The sequence below is a fragment of the Hirundo rustica genome, chromosome 10, assembly GCF_015227805.2.
Source record: "Hirundo rustica isolate bHirRus1 chromosome 10, bHirRus1.pri.v3, whole genome shotgun sequence".
NCBI lineage: Eukaryota > Metazoa > Chordata > Aves > Passeriformes > Hirundinidae > Hirundo > Hirundo rustica.
In genome coordinates this window covers 20308541-20332643 of record NC_053459.1, presented here as the reverse complement: position 1 = coordinate 20332643, position 24103 = coordinate 20308541, and the positions used below count along the sequence as shown (strand labels likewise).

General features: G+C 38.4%; 1 protein-coding gene across 8 annotated transcripts in view; it reads left to right on the top strand.

Moving 5' to 3' along the window:
- The window catches only part of NAALADL2 (N-acetylated alpha-linked acidic dipeptidase like 2), a 430994-nt gene that overhangs the window by 182033 nt on the left and 224858 nt on the right, over positions 1–24103 (top strand). For all 8 annotated transcript variants that reach the window (XM_040074855.2, XM_040074854.2, XM_058422010.1 and 5 more), the window contains one exon: positions 19129–19630. In XM_040074855.2, the coding sequence (XP_039930789.1) occupies positions 19137–19630 (494 nt within the window). In that variant the 5' untranslated portion in view covers positions 19129–19136. The remainder of the gene's footprint in view (positions 1–19128; positions 19631–24103) is intronic.

Here is a 24103-nt window from a genome sequence, read left to right as displayed (position 1 = left end):
TGCTGTAGCCTGCTGCCTTGCGAGAGAGACAGAATTTGTCCCATGGCACAGAAAAGTGCATCTGGGGAGAGGTTCTTTCAGTTTTGATGACATTTTTAAGACTTGCTTCAGGGCCCAGATCAGAAGTTTCCAAGATACCTATTGGCAAATGATGCCTTTTTGATAGAATTGTTTAGGCTGGAAAAGACATTTTTAGTACGATTATCATGTCCAGCCGTTAACCCAGCACTGTCAAGGCCGCCACGAATCCGTGTCTCTAAGTGCCACAGCTACGTTTCTTTTAAATCCCTCTGAGGGTGACACTGCAGCACTTCCCTGGGCAGCCTGTTCCAGTGCTGAACAGCCCTTTCCATGCAGAAATTTTTCCCGTATCCCATCTGATCCCTCTGGCACAATTTGAGGCCATTTCCTCTTGTCCTGTTGTTTGTGACTTGGGAGAAGAGACCGTCCCCCACCTGGCTATAATCTGCTTTCTGCAGAGAGTGAGAAGGTTTCTCCTGAGCCTGCTTTTCTCCAGGCTGAGCCCCTTTCCCAGCTCCCTCAGCTCCTCCTGGTGCTCCAGGCCCTTCCCCAGCTCTGTTCCCTTCCCTGGACATGCTCCAGCCCCTCAGTATCTTTCTTGGAGTAAATGGCCCAACACTGAACACAGGATTTGAGCACTGGAGCTGCTCACCTCAGCAGTGGTGAAATATCACAATCACAGGGTGACCTTTGAGGAAAATCACTAATTTCTTTGTTTAGAGTGTGGAGGGCACAAATCTCATAAAGCAGTTGCTGGTAAATGGAGTATATTATTTCCATATCAGTGTCACACTGTCAGAAAGTGGCACTTTGTTAAGATAATGTGACCTTTAGAATCATCTTTTAGTTTTTTATTCTTTCTCTGGTACCGTGAATCTCTACTTTTAATTCTTAATGTTTTTCAATGAAGTAGAAATAACACAAAATTCAGTTATTCATGTTCTTTCCTTTCATGTATATTAGATTTTTTTCCCCCATGAATGGCGTAGGTGCCATTTTATCCGTGAGAAACTTCTGTTTGCTGACTGTAAAATGTACAGCTGTTCAAAAATGTAAGTTTGGTAAGCATTTACATATTTTATAAAGGAAAGAAATGGAACCGAGAATAGGGATCAGCTGCTTCCCAATGGTTTCTCTGGGGGAAAAAAGTGGATTAAAAAAATGCCCTGTGAGGTTGGTGCTGGGTTGTCTGTTGCCGAAACAGAAAGTCACAGTGCTGGAGCAATTATTATTTAAAAGGGAAAATATGAGACTGTGTTAGATAATAACAATTTGATTTGACTATTAGCAATGCTACCTGCTAGTGATTTTTTGCATTCATTTCTCAAAATATTTTTTGGAGGAGATTCCCTAAAATTTTCCTTCTTAATCTGATTGTCCTTACTAAGCTCTTGTTGAAGCAGGGGTTCAGCTTGGTCTCTTTTCCATCTCTCTCAGAGCTGCTCCATGAAATATGAGTCAGCCAAGGCACTCTGGGTGAAGGAAACAGACTTCCTTGCTTCCATAAATGTCCTAGTTTTAGAATTGAAGTTTGGTGATTGTTTTTGTTCGTTTGTTTGTTTTGGTTTTTTAACTACCAAAAGATGTGAGTGAAAGCTTTCTACCCTGCAATGCTGGTTTCCAGCAATTGCTCCTTTCTGCTTTCATGTCATGAAGCTGTGGTCATAGAAAAGGATCCTGCTACTCAGAATAGGAACTGGAGGTCTGCTTGATTATTTTTAAACCGCACTATTGTGATATGAGTAGAAATACAGTAGCAAAATACAGCTCAGTAGTTTCATGTGCATATTCTTTTATTGAAGAAAGGTTGATTTTTTTTCCCTGGAGACAAAAACATTTTTAGAATAGAGGCTGCCTTTTCAAAAAACCATATTCATGTAGCAATGTTACAGCAATTTGTTTGTTCTAATTGTACAGAAGTCAGAAGTTTAAAGTACTCAAAAGTACTTTGGAAGTATACACTTAAACAGCATTCTGAATTATCCTTGAATTTCCATATAAAATCTCAGCATTGTTGCTGTAGTTGGATTACTGAATAAAAATCTGTGCTGACATAACAAATGTAACATATATTAATATTTCTGAGAAAAAGAAGGAAATCTTGCTTTATTTTGTTTGTGCTTAAAATTTGAAAGTTGGGTTCTCTGTTTTAATAGCAGCTGCTTGAGCCTTGTGTGACTTGTAATGAAAAAAACCCCACTGTTAATGGCAATATTTAGCAAGAATTCTGAGAGGAAGGAATTTAGTTTCTATGCCCTGTTCAGTTTTTAAACAGTGAAAAGTTACAAAAAGTTTTATGGGGATTACTTTTGATATGGTTTTTGAAAATGATACATTTCTATTTTTAGAATAAAAAACCTTGGGTTTTTTGGTTTTGTTTTTCCCAAAAGGTAGGGTCATCATATAATCCACTTGGAAGAAAACCCAATTTTTCATAACATTTTTATATGAGTATTACTATTAGAAAACCTTCAGGCCTTCCAAATTGTCAAAAAACCCCAGCCAAACCATAAAACCCAACTTACTGCTGTTAATGTTTCCTATTGTGGATGTATTATAAGACCTTGATAACTGCTGGAGAAGAAGAAAGCACAAACAGGGAGCACATCTTCCCATAAACTTCTTAATAGTATTTTAAGCAGATACTAGACAGACTGTAGATGTGTCAGGTTTGTTAAAGCTAATACTTCACCTCAGGGAACCCATTTGGCACTTGAAGTAAATCTCCCAGATAGAACAATACCATTAAAAATTAATTGTATAACTACTGGACCTGTCTTTAAAGACTTTTGAACTGCTGAGGCTTTCTAATCAGATATTGCTGCTCCAGTTCACCAGTGAAGCGAATCCAATGACTTTTCCGGCGTATGGCCTACTTCTGTTAATGAAAGTACAAATTATTCACTTCAACATATCGGTTGTAAAACTAATCTCCTGGCTTACACATCATTCTCTTCTGCCTGTTTAACTTCTCTTTTGAGCCAAAAAAAAAATGTATATAGTAAATCAGAAGGGACGCATCAATCAACTTGGCAAGATTTCAATGCCAGTTAGAGTTGGGGATGGTGGTTGCTGGTGGTGTTTGAGGCTGAGCCTGGCTGTTCCTTGGCCTGCCTTGTCTGTGTGAGTTATCAGGTATGTCTGGCCTGTTACTCTTTGTAGGGTCTTTCGCATTCAAGGGAGCTTTTAAAAAAAACTCTTTTTTTTTTTTTTTTTTTTTTTTTTTTTTTTTTTTTTTTAAGGAGCTTGTTTAGTATTTTTGTCTTTTCTTCTTCCATCTGAGCTTTCTCATGGCTGCTCACCTCTATTCACTGCCATGACGTAACTTTTGGATGATAAACGTTCATCAGAAAACTCAACAGCATTTTCATTTGCACTGTACCCGTTGCAGTTGATGGTGGACAAAACAGTTCAGCTGGCTCTGTTTCCTTTCTGCTCCTTTTCTGAGACAAATTCACTCAATTTGATGCTCAGTATTGGGCAGGGGTGCCTTGAGGCAGCCACTGAACTGCTGCTGTAGGGATGGCCACGTCCCACTGGGTACCTGCATCTACCATGTCTGTCTTTATATTCAGATAAACATGGGCATCTCTTACACTTCAGATTGTAGCAGGGTTTTTTTGGGTTGTGTGTGGGTTTTTTTCTTTTTTTTTTCTTTTTCTTTTTTTCTTCTTTTTTTTTTTGTTTTTTTTTTTGCTTTGTTTTTTTTTTTTTAACTGGAGGACAGAGCAGGTTGTTTCTTAGTTGGCTGCCATTCTAGCAAGAGCTGTCCTCAGCCCGTTCCTCATGTGTCCACCTACTGCACCTTTAGGGCTGTTCGGAGTAATTGTAATAGTCAGAAGCCTATTATTTACTACTATATGTTTAAACCTGGTAGTTCTTACTGCTTTTTTTTTTTTTCCTAATAAGGTGTTTGTTGCCACAGACGTAGTTTGGTGGTTGTATAGTTTTTTAAAAAAATACCAGACAATAACTTCAATTTATTCTGTATATAGCTATAGAAAACGCAGACAACATACATAGTTGTGTGCATGTATATTTATGTATGCTTAATAAAGTGGTTAATTTGTGTACAAACCCTCAGCTATTCCTAAAAAACCCCAAAAGCAACCAAAAACCCCCAAACAACAACTGCATAGGACATGCAAAGGATTTTAGTTAGACTCTGACTTCAGACTCTTTTTCCAAAATGCTCTTGTGTAGGTAGTCTGAAAAGTAAGGTAAAGCTTCATTAAACAGCATTCAATTAAAAAAATATGTAATTGTCTTATGTGGTAAATGCACTATTAGACTCTGAACTCATAAGTCATATTTATTAAAATTTGATTTGAACTTCTTTTCAAGTGAGAAGCACAACACAATTATATGGTATTTATTATTGTTTTCATTATGAGGTTTATTTTAATATATTTTTCTGAGTTTATTTAGCATTTCAAGCTATACATCATAAACCTAGCTGGAATGATGCTGGGGATTTTGATGTTTCTACATCCAAGTGACCTTTTGTGATAGTTCTGTTCTATTTTGTTAACTTATAGAGGAATAAATTGTGAGAATCAAAAAATAAAATTATAGGAAGCAGTTGTGAGTGCTTCACCTCTCTTCTTTTACACCATTTACCTATTCAGTAAAGAACAGGAAAAAATAAGTGTGTAACATAGACAAGGTGACACTCCAGGAAGCTGTGTTGGTTTTTCATTTGCTGTGTATTCTAAGAGAGAAGTTGATCCCAAGCTGGAACTGACTGGATGTACAATTTGGAGAGACCTTATCTTTCTTGTTTACAATATTTAACGCTAAGTAATATTTAATATGTTATTTTATAATATCATAAAATCCAGCACCTAACTTCCATTTCCTTATGGAGTTTGCTGAGAAGTGGAACTAATAAAAAAATAATACAATGAAAGTTTGCGTTATGAGCTGCCTAAATCATAAGCCTATGTTTTTTACTTCCAGTTAGGCAGCCAATTATGGAATTTGTAGTCAGAATGAAAATAACCCAAAAATTCAACTAATGATTTTTATGATGTTTCTTTTATACATGTCTATATGCACATATATATAAATTACTCCTTACACTTTGTTACTCAGATATTGGGCTCTTAAAGCCATTTGACCTTTCCATAAGGACAGAACATACTGTTATATGACAAAATTAAAGTATTGTGTATAAACTTGGATTATTTTGGGGTAATTTCACAACCATTAATTCTACCCTACTCCCAACCCTCCTTTTTTCTGCCTGTATCTTAGTGTCTCACTAGAATCATCCCATAATGCCAGCAGGGGCTGGAACGTGCTGAGTCTCAGTGACAGTTTGCTGGTTATTCCAATTCATTTGCTTTTGCTTCCTTACACTTTTATGGCTTAGTTTATGCCTTAAATAATGCAAAGGGTGATGCATCTCTGATGTAATTTCACATTCCTTAGGTTAGGATGACTCAGCAGCACTGACTTAACACGCCAGTCGAACCTTGTGTACCTTGGTGTTTGTCTTGTCATCCTCAGCCTCTTTGAAGGCAGCAGTTCCTTGTCTAAAACATTAAGTTGCCATAAGAGCATTCAGGAGAGCTTTTTTTTTTCTCTTTCAGCCTGAATAGGTGTTAAGTAGACAACACAATATTGGGCTGCGGGATTGTTTGTTTTTATTTCGGGTTTTTTTTTTTCCCTCATTTTCATTTAATTGCTCAGTTCAATTCTGATACCTTGTCTATATCGCACTGCTCCATGTCCATGGGATTCTGTGCTTCTGTATAAAATGAAAAATTAATAAGACCAGCATTTCTTCTTTGCTTTCACACTTCAGAAGTATCAGAGTTCTGCACAGTAGCGAGAACAGATGCGTGTGTATCTTTCTGACCTCTTTGTACCTGCAAAACTAAAGATAAGTTTTATTTTTTGGTGTTGCTGTTATTTTCTTGTCTACAAGGACAACTTATACTTTGTCATGCTAATTTTTTATTTTTTCTGTCTTAAATGTTGTCTTAGGAGAAAAACATGGTGTACAACCTCTTGTTTATTTCTCTTTCCAGCTGCAGGATAGATGGGTGGAAAATCAGTGCCAACAAAAGCTGTTGCACTGCAATTAAAAGATCAGGCTGGACATTGTTAATTCCTTTCCTCTGTCTGTTTTTTGGGTATTTTCTTTTTTTTTTTTGGAAACATGTTCTAGGAGTTGTGTAATTAAATCATTACCTGCTGTATCACCATCTGCTTACATGATTTTGAAACGTTTCTAACCTCTGTGTGTTTGTGTGTTCACTTCATGACTTCAAGGAAGTGCCAAAAAAGCAGTGAACGTACTCAGCAGATGGACTGAGGGACTCACACCCTCCAAGCAGTCAGTCTTGATTGTTCTGTGTGTAATTAAGCATATTTTCTCTAAATCTAATTATTTTGTTTCAAAACATGGCAAAGATGTTTTTACTTTCAATAGTAACATATTCCTTATGGGATGAAGACTTACTCCAGATCATTGCTGTGGATAAACATTACTATTAGAATATTCCTGATAAGGTCACGTATGTTTGTTTTTCATTTAGCTCAATACTTGTATAATTATCTTTTAAAAGATTTAACTCAATCCTCTGCAGTATGCTGCAGGTAGACCTTAAAAAAGAAGTAGGTCTGGATGCTCATAGTACGCCTGCCAAAAAATCTCAATGCTTAAATACTTCAGGTATCTGTTTGTTTTCAACCCATAATGGTATTTTATTTAAAGCAATTAGAATGTTCAGAGGGTTAAGGTTGGAGCATGTTGTCAAGCAAAAAGCAAGGTGTCGTTTTAATTTAGAGAAGAAATCTGCAGATGTGAAACCTGCATGGAAGCAGGATAATAAGATCTGGCTCTAATCAGGTAGTAGAAGAGCATTCTCCCCAGCCTCAGTAAGTTATTTGAGTGTGTTTATAGTGGTCATGGACATCTTTGGAAAAGTCCATTGGATCCAGGTGTGATGGTGGGTGAGTTATAGTTTGTTGGGGTGTTGCTCCACTACCATCCAGCTCTACTGGGAAGCCCTGCTGATTGGATGGGCTGTGCTGCTCTTGGCTTACAAAATGCAGAACTGGCCAACAAACTGGCTTTGAGCTCATCTTAGTGCAGAATTCGTCTTTATCATTTATTGAAATAGTGGAAGTAAATAGTGAGACATCTTGATGATCGCCATCTTACAGGTTTAAACAACGAAGCAAAGCAGAAAACAATCATCATTTTTAGCTCATAATTCAAGGTGTGCTGTGGGATGGAAAGCTACTGCTGACTCAGTTCTACTGGATTCAGAGTTTGGGAGAGCTGGCTGAACTGATTTCTTTTAATACTGATGAGAGTTAAGCAGCCTCTGCAGCCCACAGGAGGAGTTCATTTTGTCAGGATGAAGAAGTGATGATCCTCTCAAACACTTGTAGCCTGGGAATTCCATCGACTGTTGCATTCATTTATAATCTTAAGACTTCCCCTTCATGACTCAGGTCTTTTGGGCTCATTAAATGGGAGTCCATTCAGGTTTCATTCAGCTGTGGGAAGCCAAAATTGTGATATGGCTCTAAGAAGATTTTGCTTACTACCATGCTATGTAAGTTTTCTGATTTCTTACCCATTTTGCAGTCATTTTTGACCTTGCTAAACCAGATTCAGACTATTGTCAGAGGCATTTAAGTAGCTTTTTTCAGTGCTATATTCAAAAACTCTTAAGTTAATACCCTCTCTACATTTCATTTCCTATGTATTTATTTTTCTGGTTCTCATTAATTTAATTAGATTGCAGTCCTCCTTTGCTCTTTTCTGCGAGATTGCTCTGCTGGATAAATCCATTTTAACTTTGACGGCTTATGCTTAGAGGTGCATCCTCATAGGTATCTACTCAAATAAAAGTGCCCAGAGTAAAGTGTTCTCCTTTTCCCATAAACAAAATTCCCAATACAGTCAGTAAAATTACTAGTTTTTGATAATCTGTATCTCTAATGAGAAAGTCATCTCTTTACTTCAATGGTAGCTACTTCAATGATACATAAAAGTACTTTAGAACAGTGCTGATTTTGTTTTTGAAATCACCCAGCAGCTTAACAACCAGCTTTGATATAAAATTCAGTTCTCCAGTTCTTTGTAGTAGTCTGCACTAGGTAGGAAAGTTTATGGGCATTTAGCCAACTGCCTTTTTATATGTTGCATCCACCTGTTTTGACATTAATCCATAAAAATAAACTCCATATGTAGCCCAGAAAATGGTCTTTGTGGGTCCCAAGTTACAATAGCAATAATTAAAATGATTGCTTTCATGTCCCAGATGGTGACTGTGGTAGATAATTGTATTCTCCGCAATTATTTTGGACTAAGTTTAGCAGAGGAAGGTAAAAATCCAGTATGGTTTTGAAACAGCACACAGTATTTAATTTGTTTAACTGAAGGCTTGATTATTTCCGGGATCTAAAAGTAAGGGAAAAATAGAAATGGATTACAGGTCCAAAAGAGATTTATGGAGGCATTTATGTGTTATTTACACACAGATGTGGCACAATGGTCACTGGTGGGTTGCTGTCTTTACATTCAGTGTGGTGGGCGTTGGGCATGAGCCTGTAATGGTTATATTTGGGAATGTTGTAAAAAAGTCTGAAAATGGGTAATGGAACTCACTACTTTTGGTCGTATTCAGACCAAGCCCTTTGTAGGGCAGCTACAGCCTTTGTATCCGGGTGAAGCAGAGTCACAACTTGATACATTTTAAAAAAGGATTGAAAAAATGAGTAATTAACTGACATCCTGATAGCCGATGGCACATTATGCAGTTGTGTTATGATTCTGTGTGTGTGTCTGTTCTGTGCTTTCTTATGTAGAGGTGCCCCTGAGAAGGAAGTTTGGTCCACATTTTGGTGATGTGGAGATTGCATCAAAGGCTGCAACAAATACGGTACATATAAATAAAATGCTTAATTTATCACTAATTTGGCAAACCTGCATCATTCCTGTGCTTCAAGGGTTACAAGTCAAGCAGCTTTTAGCAAGCTGCTAATCTGCTGTGCTTGCTCTATAGTTATAGTTGCTTGCTGTCCCAGGAGTTTCCAGCAAATGCTCATACAATCTGATTAACATGGTTCACATACAAAGGGCGCTGGCCTGGGGACTACCACGTCTCATTAATGGAAATGAATTTTTCATGCCATGGCTCCTATGTCTGTGTGTTAAGACTTTTCATTTCTTTTTCCAATTCTGTCTCTTTTCTGTATTGTATTTTTTTTCTAGACCAAAAATGTCTGTATGAATTTTAACAACCGGTTATATTACAGGTCTGAGAGTTTTTATATTTGCATACTGATGTTATTTTTACTAAGAAACAGATGTATTGGCAGCAGAGGAAAGAAAAGGAGTGCAATGGCATACATTTGTGTTTATACTGAACCCTTTAGCTGTGATTGAATGTTGGATGAGTTCAGCTTAAGGATGAGATGACTTGATCTGTTCTTGGCAGCAGTCCTGCTTTGTGTGGGAGGATGGAGCAGGTGACCCTGTGAGGTCCCTGCCAGCCAACATTTTCATGATTCTGTGAATTGTCAACTTTTCAGTGTAACTTTCCATAATTAATTCCACTATTGTAATTGATGTATCATCCCATTTTATTAATAGACTGTAACGTGTTCTACTGTGACATGAGCATGGACATGTTCTGCTTTATAGCTGAAAGCAGGGACAGAAGGTTTAGCCTTCTCTTGGCACTGTTCCTTGGGGTATTTTGGATTAATGGTGCTTTTTAAAGACAATTTGAGAGGAAGCAATAGTACATATTAAGCCAGTATGCGAACTCTGTGACTGGTCATCCACAGCTGCTTTCCTGTGGCATTTGTTAACATTTCTTGCTGTCAGCAGATTGTCATTTTCTGATTACCATTACTTTGTTGAAAGTTCCCAAACATCGCTGTCTGTCTTGTCCAGGGTGTGCACCTGGATACGGGTATCCAGCGTCTTACAGGGTCATCAGCCCACATTTGGCTGATGGTATAGACCTGAATTAGCAGAAACCATCGGCCCTTCTGTTGATGCTCTGTTCCCACTTTAGAAGGGAATTGCTGCAATACCTCTAAGCATCAGTTATAAGCTTTATATAGCCTCCTTTAGCTCAGTGTACTAAGCTATATGTTTCTTGAATATGTCCTCTTTGTTCTTGTCATAATGCACACTTTGCTTCTCTTCAATGGCTCTAACTCAAAAAGTTCTACAGCGTAAACAATATAAGCTGTAATAGCTATGCACAACCAGGTATAAAGAACGTTTATGAGAAGTTTTTCTTCTACAGTCACTGATCTGTTCTTTTTTTTTGATTATAAAGTGTGTATCACGCTCTTCTCTAAGTGGTCAAGAAGTGTTATGGTTGCTTTCTAAGAAATTATTAATTGGAAAGTGTGTATAGACTAACAGGATTAATAAGCTCAGTCTACTGGCAGTCTGTGCCAAGTTGTGCATATATGGAAGTTTGACTGTCAGCTTGAGTGTGTCAAAAATGACCAGACCAGAAAGAGACTGAGAATTGAGGTAGTCTTTAGGATAATGGACTTCTCCAGTTTATTTCTTGCAATGGCCTCATCTCCATACAGCATAGCAAGGCTGAGAGATTTCCCTAAATAATGATTGGGAGACCACCAAAGAGAGGCTGAAGATGAAACCATGGGCTAAGCAGCTGTGCCTCTTCTCCCAAGGATGTGATCACAGTTGGTAGGACTTGGCTGAAAACAGCATCAGATCTGACTTCTTTTGTCGCTTTTTTCCAGAAGGGCTGTAGTAAAAGTATGAAATTCTTCTGGAGAGCCACTGAAAGCACATACATTACTGATACGTGAAGCTTTATGTGTAGATGTACTTCATCACAAATGTTAAACTTGTGGCAGAACTGCCAAAAGATAGGTGTACAGAGGAAACAGCAGAAAGAAGGAGTGCCTCCTTTAATTTTTATCTTCAGGAATTCACTGAGGATTCCTTTCTTGACCTGAACTAACATGTCTCGGATTTTCTTTTTAAGAGAAATATAAACTCATTTCACCGTGTAGACATTGGCGGATTCAGGATGCTGAATGTCACACCATGTTGACTATGTGTGAAAAAACATGTTCTGATAAATTCACAGGAATTGTACTCCATACAAAATTACACCTCCAGGCAGACTCAAATGACCAAACTCTTGACATTTCTCAAATATGACAGCTTATTTCAGTGGAGATTTAGGAAAAAAAAAAGGTCAAAGGACACCAAACATATTACTGCTCTACTCCGCCTATAGCTATAGGAACACTAAATCTTCTAACATTACATCTTGGGGCAAATGAAGGGTTTCTCATTTAGGCCCTAGAAGCAGGAGTAAACAAGGCTTAGGAAGAATAGCTGAGGGAGGTGGTGGTGTTTGGAGAAAAGGAGTCTTAGGGGAGACCTTTTCTTCTCTATAATTCCGTGAAAGGAGTTTTAGCCAGATGGGTTTATGTCTGTCTCTTCTCTCAGCTAGCAAGTGGAGAGACAGGAAGAAATGGCTTTAAGCTGCACCAGAGAAGGTTTAGATTGGCCATAAGGGAATATTTCTTCACTGAAAGCCCTGGCACAGGTGCCCAGGGCAGTGTGGAGTCACCCCTCCAGGAGGTGTTTAAAAGCTGTGGGGACACGGTGTAGTGGTGGCCTTGGCGGTGCTGGGTTGGCGGCTGGGCTCGCTGACCTTACAGGTCTTTTCCAACGTAACCACCCACACGATTCCGTACGTACAGATCACGGTCAGGATTGTTACAGCCTGATGGCTCCAGCAGATGTCCCCTGGCCTGGCCAGGAGCAGTCTCAGGGCTGATAATGCGTGCGCAGCTCCATTGCCTCCTGACAGGAGTCCGGGGCTCCGTGTACGGGGGACACGAGTGTGCTTTCACAAACATGGGCTCATCTTGGGTTGCAGTAGCAGTTGCCACGGCAACGTCACTCCGTGTACTTGAGCTTTAACATTTGAGAGTTCACCCAGAAAATAAATTTGGCGTGATTATGAAGTACACTTGCTTGTTTTCTGAATTCTTTGGATGCAGATCGTTGAAAAGAGCAGAAAAATTATGTTACTGCCTTACTGTTTTCTGCCATAAACCATGCACAGAATCATTAAAGCTGTCATCTATCAAAATGTAGTAAAATTCCAGTAAAGCTAAATTGTAAATGTTGCCATCTTCAGCTATATAATATATTATTTTTAAGGGCTCCCTGTCATTGTTGAACTTGATAAAACTGAGTAAAACCCCACTGAGCAAGAAATGAGAAAAAAAAAATCTAGAAAATGTAGTATTGAAGTAAGGATTTAATTTTTTTTATACAACTACTGGCCTATTTTTCTACAGCAAGTTAGAATAGCACAGGATGGTGAAAGCAGGAACATTTTTGTGTGTGTCTATCAATATTTTGAATATATCATTTAAAGTCTGGTTTTATCTAAAAAATTACTCTTGACATGAGACGTGAGGGCTTCATATTTCCTCTGCATCTCTGATTTCCATGTGAAATATTGCTAACAGGAAGATTTGTCTTCTGTAATAACCAGCAAAGTTTGAGAAATTGATCGTAAACTCTGAAAACTGGAGCACTTGGAACAGATTGCCCAGAAAGGGTGTGGAGTCTCCTTCACTGGAGATACCCCAGAACCATCTGGATTCCAATCTTGTGCGGTGTCCTCTGGGATGACCCTGCTGGGACAGCGAGGTTGGACCAGTTTTAGATAAAATTGTATCCCAGATGCTCCAGAGTCATCAGCTTGTTTATGGGTTGTGGTTTCTTTTTTTTGTTTGGTTGTTTTTCTTCCCCCAAACAGAATGTGTTAATATTTTCGCTGCAAGGTTTTGTCAAGGATTGTTTAAAGTCTGGAACGGAGTTGATGCCTATGATGAGGCCAGATTCCTGTTTTTCTTGTTTGTAGCTCATCCAGAAAAGTGACCTTTTGATTTTGGTTTTCTTTTGTTTGTTTTTGTTGTTAGTTGACTGGTTGGTTGTGGGTTTTGGTTTTTTTATGTTTGGGTTTGGTTTTTTTTTTTTCTGGTTTGTGGTTTTTTTGTTCTTTCCAAGATATGGGTTGAAACAACATCATACTTTGCAATGTTGGTTTGCATCTTTTGAAGTATAGCAGACTCCTACTAGCACACTTTATTACAGTGTAGTAGCTTGCAAGTGTGCAGTTTCCAAATTTTTGAAGTTAAAATGACTTATTTTTTTAAATAATAATTTAAATGGGATTTACTGTAATTAAAGAGAAAAAAGAGTTTGAAAAATATTAAAGTGAAATGTGCCCAAGCCAAAGACTGGCAATGTAAAAATTTCTGAAGCAGAAATGAGTCATATAAAATTAACTTTCTTAAGAACTTCTATGGCCTGTTAGTACAGCTATTGCTGTCAGCATTTTCAAGTTAAACACCATTTACAATGATATTATTTCACATCAAATTCAAGTATAAGCTTAAATGCAAATGCCCCAATAATAGTTTTCATCCTGGTAAAGCTTTATATTTTATTTCTTTCAGAGGCAATTATAATGTCTGGGGGGATGTAATGCAAAATATATTATTGATGAAACCTTGAAGTTGGAAAAATGTATCTATGCAGACAAACTGAATATTAGCTTAGTGTACAGACAGTCAATGTGAGGAAAAATGGGAAAGATGGACATTTTGGAAGAAGAGCTTTGGGTGGGACAGACAGGAGCTTGGGCAGAATTTTGGGAAGGTAAATGGTGGGGATGTAGTTTGGACAGGACGATTTAGGTGGCGGGGCTGGGGCCTGGTGCCAATGAACAGAGATGTGGGACAGAATTACTTCTACTTACGCCCAGTTTAGGAGCAGTGTGTAAACGCACGTGCACAACACATCCCGACTAGCCCTGGAAGTCCAGATTCTCCATCTGCTTCTTTGCTTTCAGGATCACTGAAATCCTATCTAGGGCCCTTCTCAAGGAGAACAGCAGGATCTGAGTGTTGATTCCAGTGGAAAAATGAATTATTAATTCATGATTGTTTTGTGTGTGGCTTCGCTCTCCTTGATTGGCATGGTTATCTTGATGTTTGCAAATGAGGAAAAAGAGTGAGCAGTGAGAAAACTGAGCTGTTCCCACCCTAATGGGAGGGAAGAGCTGTCCTGGAAGCAAAGCAAAGACAGCAGTCCAGCACGTCCCACAAGAAATGCACAGGCTCCTTAACAGAGCCATTTATACTGATCTGATTACACTGCAGTTTTAATAAACCTCCTTGGTAAACTCTGCATATATCACAGATGCTGTTAGCTCCTATAAGGTCAGTAAATATATCTGTGTTTTGTTTCAGGCAAATAGGTATTTGCAAACCAAATGTGTCTGAGAACGGGAAAGGTCTGTGTTAGTAATACATGCCCAGCATATTAGAGACCAGCTAAGGCTGCCTTTTTGTTACCCGATACTTGTCTGCTGGGGAAGAAGAAGCTTCCTGCAATGTTTTTGCGAGCCCCAGGATTTCAGAGATTCTGAAAAGGTAGCAGGCAGATATATCCACATTCCTAGGCACATCTGGATGGCCCAGGATATTATAGCTCAGGTGGCTGATGCGTTTGGTCATAGGCAAATTAACTCTTGTTCCAGCTGGATGTCGTCGTGCACGAGTCTTATCAGTCAGGGTGCACCACAGACCCTGTTCTTGTCATGTGGTGGTACTTTGTGTTGGTATTAATGATATCCTGGTCCACATGGCTGTTCCTGGTATAATAAAATCAATGAGAGATTTTGGAGAGGTTAAACACTCTGTATCATTCATCTGTGCCAAAAAGGACTTATTAATGAAGAGACAACTTTAGATTCAACCTAGCTGTGTTCTACAGACCTTTCTCCAGTCTGATCTCTCTGGTGTTTCTGCTACAACACTGTTGACTCTTTCAGGTTGCATTCATCCTCAGTGAAATGTGAACAACTGGTGAGTGTTGCCGTTTGTTTTTTTCTGGTGGCTCTATGGAGTGACAAGGTACTTAATTGTCCTTCTGTAACTGAACTGCTTGCCAAGCCCTTATCCCAAAGGTGAGAGAAGGGAGAAATCATTACTGCACAAAATTAAGGCAGCGGTGATGGAAATATCACATTCTTATTTTTGAATTACAGGGTAGTGTAATGTTGCTGTTGACAAGGGCATCATAATCTCTTCTGCAAACAGGGATTTATGACTCTGAAGAAATTTGTCTAGGCCTGAAACTTGGCATCATCTCATTTAACAAAATACTAATTTGTTGTCATACATACTTTAAAGCCTTGCAAGTGCAGTGGGTGTTGAGTTCCATGATAAGCATTTTTAACAGGTGATACTGCATCTGCTTTGGGGGTTTTCCTAGGGACAAAATTATTCCAAGGACTTAGAGGAAAAGCACTCTGTATAGAAGATATTGAGAGGAAAATGAACATGAAAGACCCCTTCCAAATGAGATGAGCCAACTACCCTGGAATTTTGGGTCTATGACTGTACAAAGAGGCCACAGTTCCTTTAGGGTGAATTTTGCCTTTTCAGTGCTGAGCACAAAGTGGCCTGAGAAGGGTTTGCTGTGGGCAGCCCGTTAACACTGACCACACTTCCTGCTGTGCGTGAGCTTGCTAATTGTCTCAGCTATTTATGAGCTGCGTTTAACAACTGCAGCTCCAGCCGCAAAGAATTTACGGTAGCATGTTCATATTTCTCTTTCCTTGTTGATTTCATGAAATCAAATCTTTCCTGTAAACTCCCCTTTCTGTTATGGGGAGGTACTGGGGGATAGCAGGACCTTCAATGAAGATCATATTCTATAGTTTTCAAAAGCTTTGCTGATAAGGGATTGAAGCAGGGAAAGTTGTCAAGAAAAGAAGTTTCTGATGGTTCCATAACAAGATGTTGCTATCAGGCAGGATGTAAATGTGTTATTTTTAAGGTGAAAACACAGGCAGAGAGTTTTGAAATGGGCTCGTTAAGGCAATAACGATCTGATAAAGCTGACTCTCCTGATTCCTTGTGTACAGTTAATTGAAAGGATATTTAGCTTTGGTTTGATACCTCTTTATAAACATTCTCCCCACAAATCAGTCGAAATATAGAAATGTACATCAGCTTTATTGGTCATCAGCTTGGCTCTGTCCAGTATTCCAGAGTTTATGATCCCCTTTGCTGTCCCTATGGAGTGGCTTTAAAGCTCACTTGGTGCATATTCAGACTTCTGGCATTTTGGATTGCTCTTTTATCTTTATAATAAAACATGTACTTAACAACAATTAAATGTTGAAACAGCTTGCTGGCAGATGGGGTGAATTTTCTATCTCCTGAAGTTTTCAAAAATGTCTTTCGGAAATATGTTCATTTTATGGTCTGTGTTATAGAGAAGACTGAACTAGAGTATTGTGGTGTTTTCTTGACATCATTTTTTTCTGTATTTCTATAGTCTTTTTTTGGTCACAATTCACTATTGCTGTGAATATGCAATGTTTTCTTTCCCTTTCCAATTCCAAGGTAAGTTGTGCTGTGTCCTTAGACTGAAACAATGAGCTTAGAGATATTGGTGGAAATAGTAAAGTTAACAACTGCAGCTACTCTTGCATTCTTTGCACTCTTTAACTAAAGGATGTGTGTTGCTAATAAGGTCCCATACTCCAAAGACTGGTCTCAAATATAAAGCTGAATTGAATATTGATTTTTTATTTTAGGTCGTTTAGCTGCTTGTGTGTTTGTTGTTGTTGGGAATTTTTTCCTGAAGTGAGGAAACTGGTTTTGGTGCTTTGAATGAAAATTGAATTGCTGACATGCAAGGAGGTGGAATGGGGTTACTACTCATCTGCATAATAAGTATTAATAACCATTTCAAGAAATTCCATATGTATTTTTTTATGTATTTATATGTAGATTTAAATAACCTTTATTAATACACTCCATTGAACAATAATACACTTTTCTTTAATATTTTCATAAATACAGGGAAAATTTAACTACCACAGATAAGCAATGGTCAACATTTATAAGCTCAGCAAGATTAATATTTTCCATGAAACTGCATCTGAAAAACTTAAATTCTGGTTTATGGCTGTAGTAACCTGCCAAGGGTTTACTTATTTGGCTAAAAGAGTTAAATGACTTCAGGAATTCTAGAGCCAAAATTATGTGTTTATGAAATGCAGGGATGATTTACTTTGCTTTAAAGGACAAAACATCAGTCTTTAATTTCTAATAAAAAGCAATATGAAGTGGATTTGGAAAGATGAGGTTGTTGGGCAGTTGATATTACGTAGCAGTGATCTCTGTCACTGATGGTTTGCAAATTAATCCTTCCACTAACAGAAGAGGAGATGGAGTGAAAGGGCGGATAAATAGCTTGAAAATGAGTTATCTCAATTTTCCAAAGAATATTAATACGTGGTTTGATGTCCAGTTGGTGCCTGGCAGGAAGCTCAGAGCAGCAGGCATCATTTGTGGGGCTGGCATTATTAAATATCTTCCTGAACAACCTGGATGGAGAGGCAGAGTGCTCCCTTGGGAGACCTCGAGGTGGTTCACAACCCTAGGGAACATGGTGCTGAAGTTCAGAGCATCCTGCACACCTGAGGGCTGGGCTCACAGAGTCCACAGAGGGCAGCCACAGCTGCTCTGCCGCTGTTTGACTCTGCAGCCATCTGTGGATTCCACTGGAATTTAAAGACTAAATTCACAATTGTTATTTAAATAAATAATGCAGGCTTTCATGCTAATTTAAGAGGTGTTAGTTCATCTCCCTCTAAGCTCTGCTGCTCCCGCCACATATGGAAGAGTTTGGAGTGCAGGGGGAGAATTGGTTTGCAAAGGGACAGGAATGGTGACTTGGCTCTCTTGACTGTTCCCAGGCTGTCTGACAGTTATAGGTGAGGGATATTTATATGGCTGTAGGGGGAAAATAAGAGCTGTAAATTGGTATTGTATAGAGGTAGATAGCCTTCAGGGGACGATAGGCTGTTTCATTATATTGGAGCTTGCAAGCGGTTTGCTCTCTTCAGAGAGCTTCAAAAAGCTGAATTCCACTTTGCCATTACAGTGGGTTGCTCTATTATCTGGTAATGTTACTTGGAGATGAGTCTTGGAGAGTGAAAATGCCTTAAAACACAAAAATGGAGTGATAATGTAGTGTTGTAGGTGTCAGTCTTGTGTCCATCACAATGAGAGGTTCCATATCTTTATCTTCATTTTATTCTAATTGAGAAGTGAGTCGGATGTTTGAAAAGCCCTAAATTACAGATGCTTATGTGTTGGAATGGCTTTTGTCAGAGTGTGGGGGAAAAAGCACCCTGTTGTTGCAGTCTGTCAAAAATGATTTGTTGAAAATTGACTTTGAGTGTTTGTACTGGAGGTCAGAGTTCCCTTTAGAGGGCTTCTACTTCCATAGAAATATCTAGAAGTGCCACAGTTGTGCCTTGCTATTAAAAGAGTGATTTTGTTACAAATACTTACCTGGCAGTGCTTTTGATTCATTAAAATGGGAAAAATAAGTGGAGCAAAACAGCTGGGACAATTTCTAAGTAAATTCATCAGTCATTCAGGAGCTATGCATTTAAAATACCTATAAATAATAGAATGCTCCATCTAAATGGAAGCCTTTTATTGATATGTAAGTACAGTGTCACCCTGAAGTTTCTTTTTTAATTTATCATTTCCTTGTGTTTAGAATCAGATGAGGCAATTCATATTATTTCCAGCTTTTCAGCTTTATTTTAGCGGCATTATTTTGTACGGTGTGTGAAATGAAATCGTTGCACACAGTTGTTAAGCTTTAAAATTACTTTCAGGTAACAAATAATTGTTTTGGAAACTCTGAGCCTTCACTCAATTTTTTAATATTATCTTGAGGACTGACAAAATAATTGGATAATTTCAGCAGTTTGCCATTGGCACTTTTAAATTCCTTTTATTCATGTTCTTACAATATATTTCCCATGAGAATGTTCATGGGACTGCTGATCCTACAGTAGACAGGACAATGGAAATGGAGACAGTGAAATGCTGAGAACCCAGGTTTTTTGGCTTTATTTTCTGTTTCGTTCTCTCAGGTTTATAAGGAATAAATAAATTGTTTATGTGTGCACATAGAAACAAACATTTAGGTTTTAAATTTTGTTTTAATAGATAAAAAGATGGCCTATCACAAGGTGAATGCAGACCAGAGGGCACAGGGGCACTCTCCATACCTTGACAACGACGAGCTCCAAGCCACAGCGTTGGAACTGGAGTGGGACATGGAAAAAGAGCTGGAGGAGCCTGGCTTTGACCATTTCCGACTGGACAGTGCAGCCCAGCACCACCTGGGGAACTCACAGAGCCCTGACCTCGACCTGGAGCCCATCCAGCCTTCCTCTTCTCCAAAGGGAAGATTCCAGAGGCTTCAGGAAGACCCCGACTACATCTCCCACTACACCAGACAGGCACCAAAGAGCAACCGCTGCAGCTTTATTCAGATACTCAAAGTATTTTGCACTGCTTTGATTTTATTTATTTTTGGAATTGTGATAGGATATTATGCACGCAAGAAATGCCCTTCTCCCCCAGCATCTGAAGAACCAAATAATCCTCACATCTACCATGAAATTCTCAAGGAAATCAAAGCTGAAAATATTCAACGAATTTACAGGTACGTACCTTGGCAGGTTTCTTGTCTAAATGCTCTCAGGTGCCACTGTTAAGTCTTCACTTGGGTTTTTTTAATGTGGAATCTTATTTGCAAACCCTGACTTTTTTTTTTTTTTTTTTTTTTTTTAATGTTCTGTTTTATCATGATGCTTGGGAGGTGTTCATAAGTGTGTACAAAACTCATTTTTTAATAATGCAAATTTGTGCTGATCATAATAGGTTTTGCTTTAATAATGTTCTATTGCTAAATATATTATCTTTAATGTAAATGAATTGAAAAACATAGATAATTCAAATTGAATTGAAAAATAGACAATAGAACAGCTGTCCTAGATCCAGCTGACTGCCAAATAACACTATTGAAAAGCAAGGCTGATAGGATGTTTTGTAATATTTGGTGCTTTGAGAAATCCCCATAATTTTTTGGCACAAAAGTGAACTCTAACTGATGTTTTTTTCTCTATATGATAAATGAAACCTTTATTCTCTATGGGTTTAGGATGGAAAAATGGACCTTTGCACTCTGGAAGATGGTGATTTATTTTTTTTATTCTTTATTACCTGTTTTAAGAATGTAAATTTTTGTAAAATATCTGGGTTTGACTGGGTTTGACTTTATCCTGTTTTCAATGTGGAATTGTGGAATCCTCTCACTGCTTTGACAAGCCTCTATAGCACTTTATATCAGAGTATAATCACTTTTCTGTAGCAGTGAGTGTAGAAGAAAATAGTTTTTCCTGCCAACTTTTTAAAGTTACTTCTATATAGGGAGGGTAGGTGAGCTTGTTCTTGGCTTCTGGAATGCAAAGTTCCTTTTTCATGTTAAAGGTAATGTATTCCAGATTTTTTGATCAGTATCAGTTCAGAAGCAGCAGAACTCACATACCTGAAGTTAGAAAAGATTGTTGTCGTGGTCTTCCAAAGAGGTGTTATTGAGTAGATCAGAAATACATCAGAGGTAACCACAGGGGTGTTCTAACAGTATTTGTCTTTTATTATATTTGCTAAGCCAAGTCTTAAATCCTGTAATGGGTCATACCAGGTTTTGAGCCAACACTGTTACTAAATTCAAGCGAAAAAGTAAATATGAAGGGTTTCATGACAGTTTTCATGTACTGAACTGATTCTACTTCATACAAATCTAATTATTTTCATAATGGGAAAGGGTAGAGGTCGTGAAAAAATGTTGATTTTTTTAATGTAAAAAGATAACTTCTTTGTTTTTCAGAGGGTAAACTGAACTGAATTCTGTCATTAGGCTTTGTCACAACCAAAGTATTGTTGTAAGCTAAGCCTTGGGTATTACACAAATTGTAGCAAATTGCTGACATGTCTGTCAGACTCAGGATAATACTTCAGTACGTTGTGTTAGGGGACTGGGAATCACTTGCCATTCTGTTATTTCAAAGTGGGGTTTAAAACCATCTCTTTTAAAACCCTTTAATGATTTAATGGTTTTTTTTTCCAAACCCTTCTCAAATGATTTCAGTTTGCCATTAGGATACTAGTGAGAACCTGGATTTTAGGTAAAATTAATTATATAAATATTTTAAAACGTAAAAAACTTTGGTAGTTGCCATCCTTTAACATAATTCTTAATATTTGTGTTTCTTTTCCATTTAATGGTATGATTTCAGTAAAAGCAGTTGAATATTACTGTGCCTACCTATCAGTTCTGTATATAAATATGAAATCAATGCTTTTAGGGTACTGCCTTACCCAGCATTTTGGTCTGAGACAGCTTTTATCCCATGTTGTGTTCAGTTGCTTTCCCTCCACATCTGTTTGGCAGGAGTCAGAGTGACTGCAGTGAAACCTGGGTGTGTGTTGGCCTACAAGTACAGAACAAGCAACATTTGTTGCTTGTGAAAAAAAAAAAAAAAAAGCCCAAACCTGACAAAATCAATGTATGTTATTGAAAGACTTCCTTCAGTAAAATACTTGGAGTTCCTAGGAATAAGTGGCAGCTGCTTAGCTTGCAGTTTCTAAATGTTACTGAGCGTGACATTAATTTAATTTTCATTGTTTACTCCTTAGATCAGGTTCAGATGGTATGGGAGTTTGCTAACAGTCCTGTAAAGGAATTAGGAGGGAAAAAATCTCTTTAAGAGGCACAGAGGTGCCAATCAAAGTGCTGGAGCAGACATCACCTTAATGTGCTTCAAGGTCTAGGGTGGGAGCTTTCTGAAATCTGCTCGTGGCTGGATGAAGCTTTGAGGATTTGACCCTTTGCGCTACTAAAGAGGTGGCAGAAGTGCTCCAGGGAACTTGTGTCTGTTTTGTTTGGATTTGGACTGGATTCTCTGTGAGTTGAATGAAGCCTGCCTACCAATCCCTGTTAGAAATGGAAGTAGTTTTGTCCCCATCCCTGGAGGGATTTAAAGGATGTGTAGATGTGGCATTTAGGGACATGGTTTAGTCACCTTGTCACTCAGCAGTGCTGGCTTAATGGTTGGACTCAATCTTAGAGGTGTTTTCCAACCTAAACAATTCTGTGATGCTGTAGATACCTGGAGTTGGTATTCATGGGTTGCTGATTTGGGATATTCAGGTCTTCCTGAGTGGCTTCTCCACTGGAGGCCCCTGGTGGGCTCCTCTTGTCAGTCCAGTCCTGGCTGGCTGCATCACCCCAGCTCCATGTTAAGGTTTTTTTCTTTTCCCCAGCAGACATACTAGAAATCATTAGGTAAGAAAACTCAGTGTGTTGGCTTTTATTCCTTCAGCTTTGCACCATATTGCCCATGGAATGGGAATGCTACAGAATTTCTATGCAATTTAGCACAGTTGTAATTACTGGTCTTGGCCAAGTTGTTTCACCAATGGTGCAGCCTGAATCAACATTATCTCTGTAAGCCTTTTTGAGCATCTCTCCCCACCCCCTGTAGGGAGCTGCTTGCATTGGTGATGATAAAAGGTAGAAATCGGTTCATTCCTGATGTTTCAGAGGTTTCAAGATGAGTTGTCAGAGGTGCCTGAAGGGGAAAAGTAATTGCCACAAGAAAAATGAAGAGTTTTTCCTCACCTAGCACGCTGCATTTTAAACTGGGACAAAAATGAAAAAAGGGACCAATATTCTTAATAGGATTCAGTCAAATCAGTTAAATCAAGCAGTTCAGTAACGTGAATACTACATTTGTTCAGATATGTATTTTTAAAGAGAAACAATCTTCTCCACAGTACAGGCAGATTTGGATCTGGTAAAATCACTCATGATTCTGCAAACATCACTGGGCTGATGGGAATCCAGTAATTACATTTGTGCCATGAATATAACTTTTCACAGTTTCTTCTGGAAGTTACATGACAAAATTTAAGTTCAAGTTAGGTGTAACTTGGCTCTCATACTTCAGGGTGGGTATGAAAAGGGCATAAATCCTGCATCCAAAAGAGGTAGAAGTTAAAACACAGAATATTTTGGGCACTGCTTAAGTTTATATCCATAACCAGCAGAACTTAGCAGGGCTAAAGAGATGGATAAAGGTGATTAAATTGGTAGGCAGAAAGCAGGTTATCTCGTGGGACAGGTGGGTTGAGGTTGAGTTCTTGGAGCCCTTTTGGAGAGCGTGTCAGTCGGGCATGGCTGGAGAGGAGTGACCTGTGCCTCAAGCCCTGCTCCCTGAGGAATGTCTGCAGCTCCAAAATACCATCATTACACTGGGAAGGGCCCTGCCCTCCAAAGGGATTGATGCATTTAGATGTGCAAGCCTCTACAGTTTATAATAAGTGCTGAAGGTCAGAAGAGGCAGACCTTCAAAAATGCAGAAAGGCCACTGCCAGTTTCAGTGAGCAGCACACTGCTGAATTTGCGATGAAAATATACATAATTTTCACTGAGATCTGACTCGTTAAAGCTACTTTTTAAAATGACACTCAGATTTCTACTATCACTTCTCTGCTTTTGAAAATTCACCTGTTTTTTCTTTCTCTCTCTGTATGATGTAACTAAAGTTATTTCAGTTTTATTGCTCCAAAACCAAATAAAAATGAAACAATCCTATTTTATTTGGAAAGTGTGGGGCTAACATAATTTTTTGGGAGGTTGTAATTTTGGGGTCAGCTTCTGTAAATTAAAGGGATAAACAAAGATTCATGTTGAATAATAAGAATAAAAGAAACAGGCAGTCATGTTGTCAATGACAACTGTGGCTGTGCATTATTTATCAGATGAGCTAATTGCTCTCATGTTTTTAAAATTCTTGTAGCTTTATTGAGCTTTACTCAATAATTACTTTCCAAAATTGTACAGCTTGGTTATTATCAGATCCACAAGGTTTTTTTTAGATGCATCTTCCCATGATTAAAACTGGGATTGGGGCACAGAGAGAAGAATCTTTGCTTTGCTCTCCAGCCAGTCTACAGGGAAGCTCCTACATTTCAACTCCGCTTTTCATCCTGTGTATTCGCACTCAAATGCTTCCTTTGCTATCATTTTTCCGCCCCTCGAGCAATAGGGAGGTTTAAATCCCTTCATAAT